An 18,758-nucleotide genomic window follows, 5' to 3' on the forward strand; every position below is an offset into this window, starting at 1 on the left:
AGTTGCTGGATGGTGCCTGTGTTCACAGGGTGGTCACTCCTTGACCACAAGGGAGATTCTCTTCAGTCTTCTGTGCAGCAGAACGTCGAAGTCCAGTGATTCTTCTTCTTTAAGTCGAGTTTCAGGATTATATAAAGTCCTGGGACACAGCTCCTACTCTTGTTCCAAATCTAGGGGCTGGATTACCTGCTAGGTGCCTCCTCTGGGTGGGACCAGGAAGGGGGGTGGTTACACCCCCTCTCCTTTGTTCAGTTTCGCGCCAGGGCTGGGGCTAGAGAGCCCCAGCTCCGGTTTGAACTGGCATATGCACAGGGACACCTTGTGTGCCCCAGGCATGTCTCAATCTATTCAGCCCTCCCTAACCCACTACACAAAATCACCTCCCCTGACAGGAAACCCTTTGTCCAAACCTCCCAAGCTGGAAGGACTCCCAGCAGCAGGAGGGCAGACTTGTGTCTGTGGTGGCAGCATCCATTTTGTGATGCTAAGGCTCTGTCTAACTTTACCCGGGTTTCAGGTTAGGTCGTGTCCCTCTAGAAGGGTGGAATGCTACCCCCGTCGCCCGAATTGGCGAGGGGGTAATATCCCAAATCGTATGACACCTTACTCGACATGTTTTGCTAAAGCCAAACCAGAGTTAGCATTTGACCACGAGGTTCATAATGCACTTAAGAGTATATGGTATGGCAATATCATGAAAACAGCAAAAAGAACGTTGTTCCGAAAGCTGCAGACAGGCTCAGCTCATGCCAGAGCACCATCTCACATGAAACCAAGCACTCTGCCTCCAGGATTGTTAAGGCCTGCCGTAGGAGTGACTTATAGGTTACCATGTGTCCATATATGTTAGATATAGATATACTATATCTAAGTAAGAGGTGATTACACCAACTTACTCCAGCTGAGTGATCAGCCAGTTGTGTCAAATAGTGAGGCCAGGCCAGGGGTGGCAAAATACATGCTGCAGCCCCTGGTAGGCCTTGGATACACCTATGCCCTGGGTACCTGGGGTACACTGTTACAGGGTCAAACCAGTTCCCATTGGTAATGCACCTAGTGTGCATTGGCAATAATTTAGGGAGCGAACAGCAGGGCTATGGGTCTGATTAGCAGGCCCACAGCCACACTAAGTCATAAAACCAGTGAAGCAAAAGCAAAAATTTGGGGTGACCATAGGATAGCAGACCCTACTCTCCTACACTTACCTTAGGTAATTATATATTTGTAAGAAACATTAGTTAGTTATAGATTCCTTACTGCCCCACCCATCCTTCCCATTCTGCATCTGATTTCTAGGGTTAAGGCCATCCTTTCGGGCCCTAGTTTTGTGCACCAGTGGTCAGTGTCTTGCATGGCTCTGCGTTTCTGGCGTGGAAAGTCGTGTACAAAACTGACGTCAGCTCGTGAGGGCGGCGTCTAAGTAGCTGCTGTGACGTTATCCCGGCGACCACGATGCAGACGACGGACACAGAGCCAATCGACGCCAACTTCCGACTTGCAGAGGTACTGCTGACAAAAAAATACTTTCCGGATCCAGTCTGACACCTGGGGGTAACTCTAAGGTAAGGAATCTATAACTAACTAATGTTTCTTACAGATATATCGTTACCGAAGGAAAGTAACTTGTTCATATGTTCCTATGGGAAAAAGAAGGTTAGAAAAGTAGGATCTGCTTCTTATGGTTACCCCCACTTTTTGCTTGATTTCTCACTGTTTTTGACTAGCCTGACTAAACTCCTGCTAATGAGGACCCCAGTCTATCTGCTTTCTCCCTTAAATTGATATACATGTACTTGGGTACACTCCGGATTGGACACTACCTCCTTATGAAACCTTACCCTGGTGAAGACACCAATGAGGGCCTTGGCAACTGCAGGGCCTGTAGTAGACCTAAGGGAAATGGCTTCAGGATACATGATACACTACTACTAGTATGTATTTGTTTCCTGAGGCTGTGGAAGGTTCAAGTGGACCCACTGTATCCACACCTACCCTTTCAAAGGGAACCTCAACCACTGGTAGTGGAATTAGTGGGGCCTTTGGGTGTCCACATGTGTCGCCACTGGCTTGACAAGTGACACAGTAGCTTACAAACTCATTTGCTATTTTGGAACGTCTGTGTCCAATACAAGTGGTTGATATTTCTCATGTTTTTGTCTGGTCCAGATGTCCAGCTTTGGGATGTCATGGTTCAAGGTGAGCAGGAACTCTCTAAACAACTGGGGCACTACCACTCTCCTGGTGGCACCAGGTTTGGGGTCTCTGGCCTCAGTGTACAGTAGTCCCTCCTCCCAATAGACCCAGTGGGAGCCACTGACAACTCTCTGCTCCTGTGCAGCAGCTTGCTGTCCCTGGTATTCAAGAGAGGGGCAAACCTGCTGCCCAAGGCACAGCTGTTACCTAGAGCGTCCTCCTGGGCCCAAGAGCTCTACTTCATAAGGTTCAAGCTCATTGGCTCTGTTCCCTCTGGGGGTGACAAGTCCACTTCCAGAGGAGATGAGTCCTGATCCTTTGGCTGTGTGGAAGCTGTTACATCAGTATTCCTACCTTTTATCTTGAGAGGTTGGGTCATTCTGCAGTCTCCAACTCTCCCTTTTCACCTTGTGCTAGACATGGTGCTCTTGTTTTCACACACTATTTTAGGGATGTTTAGCATTGCTGCATGTGTCCTTTCTACCACAGCCCATGCTGAGGTCTCCAGATCATTTCCAAGTGGGACATGAGCAGAAAGTTTTGGAGAGATCACTACATGTTTCAGGCTGTTAATCACTCTCCAATCTAATGTTACCATAGCCAGGGGATGGACTACAGTGCCATTATCAACATTGGTTTCTGGGAAAGATTTCCCAGTTATGAATTGTCCCGGGGAAACCAGTGATTCTCTTACCATTTTGACACTGGCTCCGAATCCCTTGGTGCTTCAACACTTGACCCTTTGATCTTGGGGTGCTGCGGGTACTTATTCAAGTTTGTGTGCCATACAGCTACGGTTGCCATATCTACCCCACCCATGGAGACTAGTGTGGCTACTGTGTGCACTCTGATGTGCTCAGGGTACACCGTTGATCCCATCTGGAGATTTGCCATTCCAGGGATGGCGGGAGGGGGACTAGAGGTTTGCTTGTTGGGACAGGCAGGATCTCCAGTTTGGTGTCCCTTCTTGTTACAGTGGAAAACACCAGGCCTTAGCAGGATGAAGGTTCCCACCAGTGGGCTGGGAAGAGTTCTTGGGCCTACCACTGAACAGGATTTTGGGAGCCATTAGAAGACTCTTGGCTTTTATCTTTGAGTTTCCCACCCTCTTTTCCATGGGGAGGCTTTGTAATCCCTTTCTTTTGGTCACCCCCAGTGATTGTCTTGGTCATCCTTGTCTAGACCCAATGGTCCGCCTTCTTTCCCAATTCTTGAAAGGAAATTGGACCTAGGTCTACCAGATGCTGATGCAAATTATCATTGATACACTTACTTGACTCTGAAAAACTTTATTCGGTAAGAGAATTACATACCATAAAAGTGTTTACACATAAAAATACATTAGCATTTATGGACATTTCATTTTTACAAAATTAATTTGTTTGGCCTAAGCAAGTGGAAACAAGTGCAAAATGACAAGAGCAAATTTAAAAAAGATGATGTAACATTAATTTAAAAAATGATAAAATAGATTAAGAAAGTTGGGGCAATGTATGACAGTGAAAAAACAAACCCCCCGGTGGCAATTTTAAGATGCATAGGGGGGCTAATCCCAGTTCATCGTAGGGTATGTTTAAGTGGTTCGCAGAGAGCGTCTGTCGGTGTGTTATTTAAACAGAGATCTCCATCTAAAGGTTAGCTCTATGTCGTACACAAAATTTTAAAAACATTGCCATATTTTTTGCCAGTGATTCTGTTTCTAGCAGTTGGAGGGCCATGAAAGCTGGCCGGCACTGATTTAGGCCCAAATGTTTCAGGAAGGGGATCAAGTATAGCTTTCTTGGCTCAACGTAAAATTTGCAAAACATTATCGCATGAATGGTAGTTTGGGGGGAGAGATCATCACAGGGGCACGGCATCAGTTGGGTACTCCAGTCGTTTTGCCCAGGGAAAGTAATTAACCGATGGAATATGTTCAGTCGCATTCTGGTGAGTAAAAATTTCTCGTAGTTGCTCAGGTTGGAGTTCAAATATGGCTCGAGTTGATCTGTTATCTGTATTAAAAAGAACGGTTGGACAGAGTTTTTATTTAGTTCAAGAGCCAGGGGCAGGTCAGTTAAATGGGTTAGACAAATGTCTTGCAGCCTTTTTCTGGGGATTAATGTGTTATTTTGGGGATTTAAAAAGAGATGCTCAAGTTCTAAGTCCATTAAAAACTTTTTGACGTATGCAAGCCAAGTGATTGATGATCCGTGGTCCAAGTTCATGCAATCATTTATGAGTTCCTGGGTAAATTTTAGTTCTGGTGTCGTCCAGATACGGTGCCATAGGAGGATAGGCTGCATGCGTATCACGTCCGTGATGTATGGAAGGCCCAGTTCATTGTGAATATTAAAAGTTGAGGTGGACGATGGGACTCCCAGCAGGAATTTCATAAAGGAATTTTCTGTCTTTTGGAGTAAAGTGACGTGTGCATTTCCCCAATTCCCGGCCCCGTAGATAGCTGTGCTAAGGCATTTTGAGTTATAAATATCTAACATTTCCTTTGATGCTCTTTTACCCAGCCTCCGAGCAAACACTTTCAGGGCCGTTGTTGCTTTTAAAAACTGCAAATTTCTGCTCTCTATTGCGCTTTTCCAGGTAGATTTATTATCTATCACGACTCCTAGGTAGGGATAAGTGGTGGTGTCCTCTATTTTGGTGTCGTGTAGATAGATATTTTTCTTGTTGCATAGGTGTTTTCCTGATGCCATCACAAAGGTTTTTTTGGTGTTAATGTTTAGATCCAGTTGTTTCATAAAATCTGTATATCTGATCAGGGCCCGTTGTAACTCAAGGGGGGTGCGGGCGAGTATAACTGCGTCGTCCGCATATAAGAGTGCGGGGATTGGGCGTTGTTTAATATATGGCTGGTCCTGGCTGCCTTTTAGCAGAGCTGTTTCTAGTCCGTTAGTGTAAATGTTGAAAAGAAAGGGAGCCAGGACGCAGCCTTGCCTTACTCCCCGTTCAATTGCAAATGATGATGTTAGCCGCCCCCCGATGCCATATCTTACTCTAGTAGTGGTATTCGAGTAGATTTCCCTTATATAGTTAACCAGGTTGGGGTCAATGCCCAGTTGTGTCATTACGGCCCAGAGCTTGGTGTGATCTACGCAGTCGAAAGCTGCGGACAGGTCAACGTATGCCATGTAAAGACTGCCACCCTTTACATGAACATACTTCCCTCTCAAGAGTGTAAGGTTGAGGACCTGCTCTATGGTGCCTCTACCTTCCCTAAACCCAAACTGAAGGTCGGATAGGGTATTGTTTGATTCGGCCCAATTTTGTAAACGTGCTAAGAGGATTCTACCTACTACTTTGCCGAAAGAATCCAATAATGAAATGGGTCTATAGCACGTGGGGTTATTCCTATTACCCTTTTTAAATATGGGCACTAAGATCGAGTCAGACCAGGAGGTTGGCAGTCCTACATAACCCAGTGCGTCTAGGACATTTAGTAACAGGGGGGCCCAGAGGTCGATGTTTGATTTGTATAGGTCCATAGGGACCGCGTCAGGACCCGGGGCCTTTCCTGATCTACTAGCATTCAGGGCATTCTCAACCTCTACAAGCTCGAAGTTCATATTTGGGGGAATCATTCGGGGTGTAGATGCGTGATGATTGTGTGATTGGAGCCCGTCCTATTTTGAGAAGATTTTTGAAAAATGGGTGACCCACTCTTGTTCTGAGATAGTAGTCTCAAGTGTGCCAGTTGCTTTCGGTCCTGACAGAAAAGAGGAGTTTACAATCTCCCAGAATGTTACCGAATCTTTATTTTGGCAGCTGCTATGTAAAGCAGTCCAGTGTTCTTCTTTAAGTTCTCTTTTCCTGGATGCTACTGCCTTGTTGTAATTTTGTCTGGCTGTTAAAATTTCGGAAACATTTCTTGGGGATTTTTTAAGGGCAATCTTGAGGATTTTATGGGCTCTTGAGCATACTGAGTTGAACCACCTGAACTTGGGTTTATCCTGAGGTGTTTTCTGTGCCCGGGATTGGACTGTCAGGGCGTTCTTGACCTGTAATGTTATTAGGTCGTAGTTAGCCACAATCTCCTCGGGATTAGTTGTCTCAGTTAAACAAGCTTCAAAAGCAGGACGGGCTGCGTTAATTATGGTTTCGAGGATATCGGTGGGATTGATTTTTGACCATTTCAGTGCATAACCATTTGGACGAGACATAGAAATGAATTCTGCACGGAGTAGTGTTTCTGTTTTTTTTTTTGAGGCAGTGGTTTGGATTGTGACTGTCAGTGGGAAGTGATCGCTGAATGCACTGTCGTGGGTATGGACGTCAGTAATCAAGTTGGGGGTGATGTTCCCTACTAAGATGAAGTCGATGCAAGAGGATAGGCCTCTGCCGTTGAAAGTTGGGGCAAAAGGGGTTATAGGAGTGGTGAATTCATTTGCAAAGGCCAGTTGTAAATGGATCATGTTCTCATTCAAGACAGACCCATTTTGAGAGTGTGAAAAGTGGGGAATGTTGTTTTGTGTGTGGTCCAGGTAGCCACAGTTACCGTTTGAGGCGTTCTTACATAGTGCTGAGTTAAAGTCTCCCCCCCCAGATTATTATTGGTTCCCTACCTTTAATAGAGGTTAGTTGTTTTTGTAAGGAGACACGGATTTCTTTTATGACCCCTGCAAATCTATCTTCCGGGAGATTATTATAGAAGTTAACAATTAGGATGGGTGGCATTCTACTTATAGTAATACGTATAATCTGGTATTGTGGTTCGGCTTTAAGGGTATGGGACTCCAAAGTTGGTATTAAGTTTGTTACATATATTATTAATCCACCCTTTGCTCTCCCAGATGTGGAAGGGAGTGCTGGGCTAAAAAAAGTCTTATAGCCATTTATGTGTAAAGGAATTATTGACCATGTCTCCTGAAGAGCGATAATTTCAGATTCTTTAATAAATTTTATCCATTCTTCGTTTTGGGTCTTTGAGCGAAGGCCTGATATATTCCAAAAAGTTATTTTTAAGAGTGAGTTTTTTTTTTTTCGTTTGGTGTTTTGGTTATGTACAATAGGATTCATATTGGTACTGGTGTCACCCTCCCTATGAGGTATGGCTGTCAGGGGGGAAATAGTTTCGGGAGTGTTGATCTGTTCAGCGTTTGGTGTGATCCCTTGATGTTTTGTAGGTGTTAAGTGAGTTGAAGAGGGGAAAATCTGTTGTTTCCTTAGGTATGACTCGGATTGGACAGTTGGTAGAAATAGAGAGGGGACAGTAATCGGATTTTCAGGGTTGCTCATTGATGACAACTGTCAATCTACCTCTTCTAGTGTGTTGAGCTGTTCAAATCGGTTTTGGGTAAGGATGCACCCATTCCCGTTGTGAGTATTTATTTGCTCACTTTGATAGAAATAGTCAAGTGACACCATATTAATATGATTGATTTCATGTATTGTTGTCCTATTGATTTTCAGTAAGGAGCGGACTAAACCTGGTGATCTGAAATTTACGACTATGCAGTCTCCAGAACATTTTTTGATGGAGTCACCGATCCAGCCCACTCTCCTCACCATCAAGATCTGATTTATGTGTCTTGGATGGAAGCAGGTATTTTTAGTGAGCCAGTGGGTGACCTTATTCCTTAACGAGGCCCATGATTCAGTGGAATCTTTTTGTAGGAAGGGGACGTTTGTGAGGACCAAAACGTATGGCCGGGCAGCTGGTGGTAGATGCAAATGATCTTTGTTAGGGATAGTAGCATAGTCTGCCCTGTTGTTTTGGCTTAAAGCTGCATTAGAACTCGGAGATGGATCTGGTTCGGTGTTTGATCTTAAAGTTCCCTTTGTTACATGGGTCTTCATCAGTCTGGTTGTCGAATGGAAAGTAGGAGTATTTGCACTGGGATTGTTGGAGTGGTTAGTTGGAAGTAATGAAATCCGATTTAATTGTGGATTAAGGTGACTGGTTACCAGCGATGTATTAGTCGAGTTTTGTTTGGTTATGCCATCAAGTAGCATTTTAGTCAGTTGGACAAATTTATCTTCAAATACCGAAGAAAGCAAGGAGATCATTTCCCCAAGTTTAGTTTCAATGTCCTGACTAACGGCTAACTGTAATGTCTTTACGTTACTTTCCACTGATAGCTTAATTTTCTCGCCAAGGGTAAATAGTTGGTCTTGAGGGGTTTGGTCGATTTCCTCTGTTTGTATGCCTATATCACGGGTGGTTGGAGTTGGTGTAGACTTTCCCCCTTTGCAAGGCTGGCCTTTTTTGTGTGTCCCCATCCCAGTACTCGTTTGAGTTTTACCTTTCCCTCGTGTTAAGGGGCCCTTTGATTGTGATGCGTCGGCGTTCAGCCGAAGTCTAGTTTGATCAGGTGAAGTTGGGGAGTGAATAAAAGAAGTATTACTGGGGGCATGTTTTTTTTTTACCTTCTTTGCAGTTTTGATCGGGATCTGTTCCGTTATTGAATTGTCCGTCGTGTATAAGGTGTCAGAGATATGCCCTGTAATATCGTTCGGCGTTAGTAATGTGTCTGTGGCACCAGAGGTCTGGGAGATGGAAATTACATCAGACGTAGGGACTATAGTGGAGATAGGTATGGAAGTCGTAGGGGGTGAGGGAGCGTTTACAATGTGTCCTAACGACGAGCGTTTTTGAAAAAGGGGCTCCATAGATAAACGGCGCTCAGTAATAGCTATCTCCTGCTCCAGGACGGAGGCAGCCCTGGTGATAAAGTGGTCTAAAGTCCCCCTGACTGACCCCCCCACCGCAGGTTTCTTGGTGTGACTTACGCGGTTGGTCATAATGACTTAGTGATGTACAGAACTGAATAGGGCAGCTAGTTGATGATAATTGCAAAAATTATAACAGGAGCCAATGAATTACAGACAGTAATGACTTAGCTGGCCTATGCACAGTCAATTAGGAACAGGATCGCTCCCTAAGTCGAACAATCCAGAGTGAACCCCACCTGTGCAAAAAGTGGGGATGATAGGCACGGGTTAATGATCACAGGTCACGTATTATCAGATAGCAGCAGGGCTGTCACTTTCTGTCTCCTGAATATGCGCTCAACCAGTGTCCGCAGTAATAGTGTGATTTCTTTATAACGAACTTCTTACTGACATTTGGCAGGTAGACGTTCGTAATAGTGTCGTTTTACAGTACCTCCAGGCCAATGACAAGGGACGTGGCTCTGCTCTGCTTCTTCCTGCCTCTGACGGCCACAGACGGCCCGCCCTCTGCCCGGGCTCAGCCCGGCGACGCCCGCGCGCGTCCCGCGACGCGGGGGAGCCTCGGTTGAAGTAGCGCCTCCGGGCGTGCTCTCCGCCGGATGTGGGTGGGTCTCGGGTTGGATGCTGGGGGCTGTAGTCCTCCTCAACAGCGGCCTCGGTTAAGCAGGAGGCGGCGAGGGAGACTACCAGCGGCTGTGCAGGAGGTACCGGGGATTCTACCCCTTAGCCCAGGAGCCTGGTAAGGTCTGCTGCGTGGCGCTGCGTGGTCTTTAGGGCTATAAATCAGAGTGCGGTCCCCCCGCTCCACCGGGGGAGCCTCGGTTGAAGTAGCGCCTCCGGGCGCGCTCTCCGCCGGATGTGGGCGGGTCTCGGGTTGAATGCTGGGGGCTGTAGTCCTCCTCAACAGCGGCCTCGGTTAAGCAGGAGGCGGCGAGGGAGACTACCAGCGGCTGTGCAGGAGGTACCGAGGATTCTACCCCTTAGCCCAGGAGCCTGGTAAGGTCTGCTGCGTGGCGCTGCGTGGTCTTTAGGGCTATAAATCAGAGTGCGGTCCCCCCGCTCCACCGGGGGAGCCTCGGTTGAAGTAGCGCCTCCGGGCGCGCTCTCCGCCGGATGTGGGCAGGTCTCGGGTTGGATGCTGGGGGCTGTAGTCCTCCTCAACAGCGGCCTCGGTTAAGCAGGAGGCGCCGAGGGAGACTACCAGCGGCTGTGCAGGAGGTACCGGGGATTCTACCCCTTAGCCCAGGAGCCTGGTAAGGTCTGCTGCGTGGCGCTGCGTGGTCTTTAGGGCTATAAATCAGAGTGCGGTCCCTTACTTAAAATGCACTCCTTCATGAACAAATTATAAAGTCCTTCATAATTCTGCACTGTACTTCCAGTCAACCAGCCACCTAGTGTTCTTACTGAGTAGTCTACAAATTCCACCCAGGACTGACTCTGGTATTTCTGAGCCCCCCTGAATATAATTCTGTACTCCTCAGCAGTGAGTCCAAATCCCTCAATCAGTGTACCCTTCATGAGTGAAGCTTATACCGCTGCTGCATGTGTTTTGCCTAGTCTTTGTTTGTGAGCAGATTCACACAATGCTGCTGTAGGGCTGTAATAGTTCTGTATTTGCAGGGGAAGCGTAGATTGCTCCACAAGCTGTAGCATTTTGCATGTATGTGTAAAGAAACCTGTACAGCTGATACCTGTTTTTGTTCCTCTTTTTCCTCTGCAAAGTTCCCTGTACTTAGTTATGTGTTAAGAATTATAACACTGCTACTGCCCAAAAGCTGTTACTGTTGCCAAAGGTTGTTGAAAATTGAAATTAGTGAAATATTTTTACTTTCCGGCATGAAAATTATTATTGCACCTGTTTTTGGTAGGCACATGAGTAGGATCTGCTTCTTATAGTTACCCCCACTTTTTGCTGATGTTTTGCTGTTTTTTGACTTAGTCAGACTGGTATCCTGCTAATCAGGACCCCAGTCTATCTGCTTTCCCCTCTAAATTGATTATCTGTACTTTAGGTACACTCCAGATTGGATTCTGGGTTACTCCTATGAGTCCCTAGTATATGGTATACTATATACCCAGGGCATAGGTACCCCAGAGGCTGACCAGGAGCTGCAGCATGTATTGTGCCACCCCTGGGAAGCCATTTAAAATGACACAACAGGTGTGCTACATCAGCCTGAGTAAGGTGGTGTAGGCACCCCTTACTGAGATATAGGTTCCCTATATCTCTCCATATCACTGCACATATAAACCAATCAGTCACCCCTATGGCAGGCCTTAACAATTCTGAAGGCAGGGTGCTGGGTTTTGTGTGAGAGGGTGCATCTCCATGAGCAGAGCCCCTCTGCAGCCTTCGGAACCTTTATTCCGGGGTTATTTGTGATGCAGCCAACCATATACTCTTAAGTGCATTATAACCTCGCGGTTAATGCTAACTTAGAAACGGCTGCATGGAAACATGTCGTGTTTGGTGTCAAACAACTTGGAATCATACCTCCACACCAGTAACTGGTGTGGGAGGTATGATTCCACCCTATTAGAGGGAGAAACATGGCACCACTGGTATACCCGGTACCAGCTTAATAGAACCCTGGCATCACAAAATGGAAGCTGCCAGCCACAGACATGAGTCTGCCCTCCTGCTGCTGGACTAAACTCCGGAAAGGGAGTCTGGATAATAGGTTTCCTGTCACAGGGAGGTGTGACCACCTCCCTGACAGGCTTTGGTGTATTGGGGCTGGGTGGGTGCACTCCAAGAGTGCTTTGAAGTCTGCACTGGGGGCACATTTGGTGTCCCTGTGCATAGTCCAGCTCAAACCTGTTGCGGGGGCTGCCAGCCTCTGCTCTGGTGTGAAACTGGTCAAAGGATATGGGTGTAGCCACCCCTCTGCCCTGACCCTCCCATACTTGGGTCCTCAGAGTTTGTCCCAACCCTTCCTTGGGTATAAAGTAGGAACCCCTGACTACAGGACTTTAGATTTACCTGGACAAAACTCTGCTACAGAATCCCAGAACTTCAACTATCTACACAATGTTGGAAGACCGAAGAATCTCCCTTGGAGTAAAGGAGTTACTCCCCTGCTTGGCAGGCACCAAAGACGCATCGGTCCGGTTTGCATCTCCGAAGCGCCTGAGGAGTCCGAAGAATATTGCAACACAAGAGGTGGGTTCCCGTGGTCTCTGAGGTCGATCTGTGTGCTCAGCAACTCTGAGGCCTGTGCAACCCGAACCCCTGGACACCGCGACCATTTGCTGAAGCATCAGCTTTGAGGTGACCACTGAGGATGAGCTTTGGGTTACTTGTAGCCCTGACCTCGAGCAGCAATTCCACCGAAGATTGCCGGCCTACACTCCACGAGTGTTCCCTGGGCTGGCCTTTTGTGTTTTCTTTCGAGGTCCCTTCGCGATCCCTTGTCCGTCGACCTGTGGGTCCCCAAGAAGGCATATTTAACTTTAATTGGGCTTCCCTGGTTGCTCCAGACGTGCCCTTACTCTCCATCGCTTGGGGTAGTCTCCAGGACCTTGCTGGTCCACACCGAAACATCTTTTTTCTGACCGCGTGGGTTGCAGTTGCAAGGCTTGTTGGTGTTCCATCCGAACACTGACCCCCCAGCACTTGACATCCTTCGTGGGACAGCTCGTATGTGGATCCTGGTCGACGTCTCCTGGTCCCCGTGGCTGCAGAGTCAAGCTTCACCTCTTCGAACCTGAAGCACCGACATCGGTGGGCATTCGTCTATCGTGCCCCTGGTCACTAGCAAGTGACCCAGACTCTGTCCCCTCTGCTTTCAGGTTCTTCACAGCTCCGATCCAGACTTGGATCACACCGGACAATTTTCCTCTTCCTGGCAGCAGCACTTTGCAGCACATCGCCATTGAAAACGACGACGATTCCCGACACCATTTGAGACCTATGCACCCGGCTTCCCTGGGTGAGGTAACACGAGTACTCCGGTGCTCCCGTGGGTGCTGGCCCGAGAACCCTCTAAGTCTGAAAGGGTTTGCTCAAAGTCCTCTCCTAAGTGTCCTTAATCTTTAAAATTCCAACTGCGACTTTCCCATAGAATTGTACGAAGCTCGCAGCTGTGTTCTCACACTGCACACGTCCCCCGTGTCACAACCTTGGATGGTTCCTTGGGGTCCCAGCGATTCTACGTGCTCTGGGCACTGTGTCTAGTCAAGTCGTGGTTGTTATACCACTTTCTTAATATAGGGCTTGGTCTCCCCCTGAGGCCCACTGTGTATTGTGCTATTTACTATCATTTTAGAACTGTAATATTGCGTGCCTTGCTCTCTAATCTCATAAAGAGGTTAGTAGAGAGTGTTTAGTAATAAATACAGATATTTTATATATATACCTTGTGTGGTTCTCCTTTCATTTGGTCATTCAGGAGGTTATAATCTGGTAAACCAAGCTGCTTTACATTCCTTCGAAACTTAGCCTAAAGGATGCTCTCCATAGCTACCACTAGGATAGCTTTCAATAAAGGTTGTCTTAAACCTAATCATCAATAAGGGTTGTTTGGACTGGTACAAGGTGGCAACTATAACTAGTGGACAGCATATACCAGGCCAACTTCTCACAACATCTATTCTATGTAATTCTCTGTCAGAACACCAGTTGATATGTCTTATTTTGTTTCAGTTGGTGGTGGCAGTGATCTCCGGCTTTGGACAGTGAATGGTGATCTTGTTGGACATGTTCACTGCAGAGAAATAATTTGCTCGGTTTCATTCTCCAATCAACCTGAGGGTCTGTCTGTCAATGTTATTGCAGGTGGACTTCAAAATGGAATTGTAAGGTGAGAAATTACCACATATATGAACATGTTAAAGACTTTAGTTTTTCCAATGTGGTTTATATCATTTATATCTGAAAGAAACACGTTAGTTAGATTCCTTACCTTAGAATATCCCAGGCGTCAGGCTGGATCCGGAAAGATTTTTTGTCCGCAATACCCTTGCACGTCGCTAGGCGTCTGTGGCTCCGCGTCCGTCGTCGGTGTCGTGAGCGCCGGGATGACGTTGTCGGAGTACTTAGACGCCGCCCTCGCGCACTGACAGTAAGCGCAGATCCAGGATGAGCAAACCTTTTAGTCACTTTTTAACTAAACCTTTTGGACTTTTTTGGTTCATCTTTCGAGTCGACCTCGACTTCTGGTGCCGGTAAAGATGCCCGGTTTCAAGCCGTGCAACGCCTGTAACCGACTGATGTCGGTTACGGATCACCACCGTCGGTGTCTCTACTGCCTTGGGGCCGACCATGATGCCCACTCGTGCCCCGACTGTCGGGCCTTGACCTCGAAGGCTAAGCGGGAGCGGTACCGCAAGCTCCTCAAGCTCCGGCAGTCGGCTCCGTGCCGCTCGAGGTCCCGGTCGAGAAGGAGGTCGAGTAGAAGTCATCACCGCTCGTCAGGTTCGAAGTCCTCGCATTCAGGTAAGTCGAGTCATAGTAAGAAGAAGTCGAAGAGGCGACATCGCACTTCTGACTCCCCTCGCCGGTCGTGCGACTCGGCTGAGGGCTCGGGTAGCACCACCCCCGCGACTCTGTCGGAGCCGCAGGAGTCGCGTCCGGCCCCATACCCCCCGGTCCCTGGGCCTAACGCGACCCCGGACGAGGTTCGAGACTTCCTCGTGACCATGAGGAGTCTCGCTCCGACGTCGCGGCCTGTCGGCACGCCTTTGGGCCCCGCGGGGCCGCTTGGGAGGCCTAGCGAGCTGGCTACTTCGGTCCCGACGCCGCAGGCCCCCGTGGGATCCAGGCCTGGATCCCGGTCGACGCCGGTTGACCTTACCACCCCTCCGCCGACCCCTATGGTGCCACCCCTGTCGCCCTCTTCGGACGACGTCGTCCTCAGTTTTAGCCCCGGTCCGGGTCTGACGTCGGAGCGGCGCCGCCTGGCGTCGTCTCCGGCGCCGATGGATGAGCAATTAATCTACCGCCCGGCTCCGTCCTTTCAACCTGTCTACCAGGAGTCGGATGACGGGGACGACTGGGCGGGGTGTGAGGACCCTCTGGCACAGCAGTGCCAGTTTAATCAGGACTGGGCAGACGAGCTGGGGGATGCGAGTGGTCTCGATACTTCACCTGACACTGGCTTTATCTCTCCTCCCTCCGAGGCTACGGAGGAGGGTGCAACCTATTCTGTGGTGCTGCGCAGGGCTACCGAAGCCCTTCACCTGGAGCTCCCTGCAGCGGCCATGAGGACTAACCTCCTCACTGAGGTGCTTCAACCGCCAGTAAGCTCTTCGGAGCCTCTACTGCAGTTCAATGAAGCACTCCCTGACGTTCTGATGGGCACCTGGTCCAAGCCCTCCATAGGTTCTCCTGTGGACCGTAACGTGGCCCTGCGCCACCGCCCTGCTCCGGGCGACCCCAGCTTTCTGTCAGTGCACCCCACCCCTGAGAGCCTGGTTATCCAGGCCTCTACGTCCCAGACCGTCTTCCCGTCCGCTCCTCCGGATCGGTAATCCAAAAGGTTGGAACAGTTTGGGAAGAAGCTGTTTTCCTCCCTCAGTTTGGGGTTGTGGTCCAATAATACCGCGTGCCTTTTGGACCGTTACACCCGCTCCTTGTGGGATACGGTGATGGACGTGCTGCCCCAGTGTCCTGAGGAGGCCCGGAGATGGCTCGGCCAGGCTCTTGCTGAGGGGCGGAATGCAGCACGGTACTCAATTCGATGTGTGCTTGACACCACGGGCTCACTAGGTAAGGCGATTGCGACGAAGGTGGCGATTCGTCGCCACGCCTGGCTGAGATCCACGAATTTCTCCGGGGATGTCCAGAGCACCCTCATGGACATGCCCTTCGATGGCCGTCACCTTTTTGGCGACAAAGCGGATAGTGCGCTGGAGCGCTTTAAGGACTCCAGGGCTCCGACTAAGTCCTTGGGCCTCTCGGCCAGCACCTGCAAACTTCCGCTTTTCACCCCTTTCGTGACCAAGGAAGGGGCGCCCCACACGTCCGTCTAGCCACAGGCCGCAGAACCAGCCTCAACGCGGTCGCGGATGTGGATTCCGCCGAGGTGGAGCAGGGGGACAGAGAGCCGGTCAGCCCACATCTGCCCCCGCAGCATCTGCCTCAAAGCCTTCCTAGTCCGACCTTTCAGGCCCATTCCACGCCAGTGGGAGGCAGAGTTCGCCATCACCTGCTCCACTGGCGTACCATCACGTCGAACAGGTGGGTGCTGCAAATCTTCCGAAGGGGCTCCTCCCTCCCCTTCGAGGCGACCCCTCCAGCCATGCCACCGCATTACCACCGCATGTCAGGGGATCACTTGCAACTTCTGCAGGAGGAAGTTACTACCCTCTTGGCCAAGGGGGCCATCGAGTGCGTTCCTGACCCAGAAGTAGGTCGGGGTTATTACTCCCACTACTTTCTGGTTCCCACGAAGAGCAAAGGGGGCCTACGCCCTATCTTGGACCTCAGGAGCGTCAACGCCTTCCTCCGGAAGGAGAGGTACAAGATGCTCACTTTAGCTCAGGTTCTGACTGCCCTAGACCCTAGAGACTGGATGGTAGCGTTGGACTTGCAGGACGCATATTTCCACATCCCCGTCCTGCCGGCCCACCGGCGTTACCTGCGGTTCATGGTAGGCCACGAGCACTTTGAGTTTACCGTGCTCCCCTTCGGCCTCACCAGTGCCCCTCGGATGTTCACGAAAGTGATGGCGGTGGTCGCAGCTCATGTGCGCAGATTAGGGGTTCCAGTCTTCCCCTATATCGACGACTGGTTGTTGAAGGCGGGCTCGCCCCAGGCAGTCGTCTCCCACCTCCAGACTACGGCCGACCTTCTGCATTTGCTGGAGTTCTCCATCAACGTGCCGAAGTCGCATCTGAGTCCCTCCCAGAAGCTTCTTTTCATTGGAGCGGTTCTGGACTCTGCGCTATCCTCCAGAACAGCGGGTTCGGGATAATCAGGCTCTGATTCCGATCTTTCAGCCTTTATCCCGAGTTTCGGTCAGGATGGTCCTGCGGCTGCTGGGTCTGATGGCCTCCTGATCCTGCTGGTACATCACGCCAGGTGGCGGATGCGGGCTCTGCAGTGGGACCTGAAGTTCCAGTGGGCTCAACATCGGGGCAACCTGTCCCTACCACGTCCTGATCTCGGAGGGCACTGCAAGACAGTTGCAGTGGTGGCTCACGGACCGCGATTGGGTCAGTGGCAGATACCTACCCCAACAGGAGCATGTAGTGGTGACGGATACATGCCTCCTTGGATGAGGAGGCCACATGGGAGAGGTGGAGATCAGAGGCCTCTGGTCTCCGGCGGAGTCCCGGCTCCATATCAACCTATTGGAGCTGCGGGCGATCCGGCTTGCACTGAAGGCATTCCTTCCCTCTGTACGGGGAAGTGTAGTGCAGGTGTTCACGGACAACACCACCGCCATGTGGTATTGCAACAAACAAGGCGGGGTGGGGTCGTGGACCCTTTGTCAGGAGTCTCTGCGCCTCTGGACATGGCTGGAACATCAGGGCATCACCCTGGTGGTTCAACACCTGGCGGGCTCTCTGAACGCCATGGCGGACGAACTCAACCGCCGGTGCATGATGTATCACGAATGGCGTCTGAACTCGGACGTAGCGCAAGGCCTCTTTCGGCAGTGGGGAGAGCCTTGGTTAGATCTATTCGCCACCGAAGATAACGCGCAATGTCATCAGTTCTGCGCGTTGGAATTTCCACGGCGGCACTTGCTCGGAGACGCTTTTCGTCACGAGTGGAGTTGCGGTCTACTGTACGCCTTTCCGCCTATACCACTTCTGCCCAGAGTGCTGAAGAAGATCAGGCGCGACCGGGCCCAAGTCATCCTTGTGGCTCCGGATTGGGGACGAAGATACTGGTATCCCGAGCTACTCAGTCTGTCAATCGATCCCCGGATTCGACTGCCTCTTCAGGAGGACCTTCTGTCACAGCAGCAGGGGACGGTCCTCCACCCAAACTTGTCCAGCCTCCACCTCCATGCGTGCAGATTGAGCGGCGACAGTTGATGCCATTTGACTTGCCTCCTGAAGTTTGTGATGTCATTCTGGCAGCCAGGCGTCCCTCCACTAAAACGGTATACGCCTGCAGGTGGAACAAATTTGTGGCATGATGCACAGCAAAGGCTGTGGATCCCCTTTCCGCCCCTCTTTCTGAAGTTCTCCTCTTTCTTCTTTCCCTGGCCCAGCAGGGCTCTGCTCTGGGCACCCTCAAGGGATATCTTTCAGCTGTTTCTGCCTTCTTATGGCTTCCTGATCAGCCTTCTCTTTTCAAGTGTGTGGCTAGATTCTTTAAAGGCTTTACTCACATGTTTCCTCCTGTCCCTTTCGTAATGCCTCAGTGGGACTTGAAACTGGTGTTAACCTATCTGATGTGCGCTCCTTTTGAGCCACTTCATAATTGTCCTCTTCGTCTTCTGACTCTTAAGACTGCTTTCCTGGTTGCCATAACCTCTGCCAGAAGAGTGAGTGAGCTCCAGGCACTTTATTCTAAACCTCCTTTCCTCTCTGTCCATCCGGACAAGGTTGTTCTCAGGACTCGTCCTTCCTTTCTCCCTAAGGTGGTTACTGCCTTTCACATCGGCCAGTCTGTTACATTGCCCACCTCCTTTCCACCTCCGCATCTCTCGAAAGAGGAAGAGAGGCTCCACCGTCTAGACCCAAAACGTGCGCTCTCTTTCTATCTGGACCGCACGAAACAGTTCCGGGTGGACAACCAACTCTTCGTTGGCTACGTGGGCGCTAAGAAGGGGCGGGCGGTGCTCAAGCGGACCATCTCTCGGTGCGTTGTTTTGTGCATTAAGGCCTGTTATTCCTTGGCTAAGAAGGAACCTCCTGTGGGGCTGAGTGCCCATGCCACATCGGCTACTACTGGCGTGGGACGGGGAGTCCCTCTGCAGGACATTTGTCAGGCAGCA

The 18,758-nt window shown here is 49.9% G+C and overlaps 1 protein-coding gene across 3 annotated transcripts in view; it reads left to right on the forward strand.

Annotated features, from left to right (window-relative positions):
• Nucleotides 1-18,758, forward strand: part of LYST (lysosomal trafficking regulator) — a 3,752,809-nt gene that overhangs the window by 3,544,440 nt on the left and 189,611 nt on the right. For all 3 annotated transcript variants that reach the window (XM_085611970.1, XM_085611971.1, XM_085611972.1), the window contains one exon: nt 13,508-13,664. In XM_085611970.1, coding sequence (XP_085468096.1) covers nt 13,508-13,664 — 157 coding nt within the window. The remainder of the gene's footprint in view (nt 1-13,507; nt 13,665-18,758) is intronic.

This window comes from Triturus cristatus, chromosome 6, assembly GCF_964204655.1.
Source record: "Triturus cristatus chromosome 6, aTriCri1.1, whole genome shotgun sequence".
Taxonomy (NCBI): domain Eukaryota; kingdom Metazoa; phylum Chordata; class Amphibia; order Caudata; family Salamandridae; genus Triturus; species Triturus cristatus.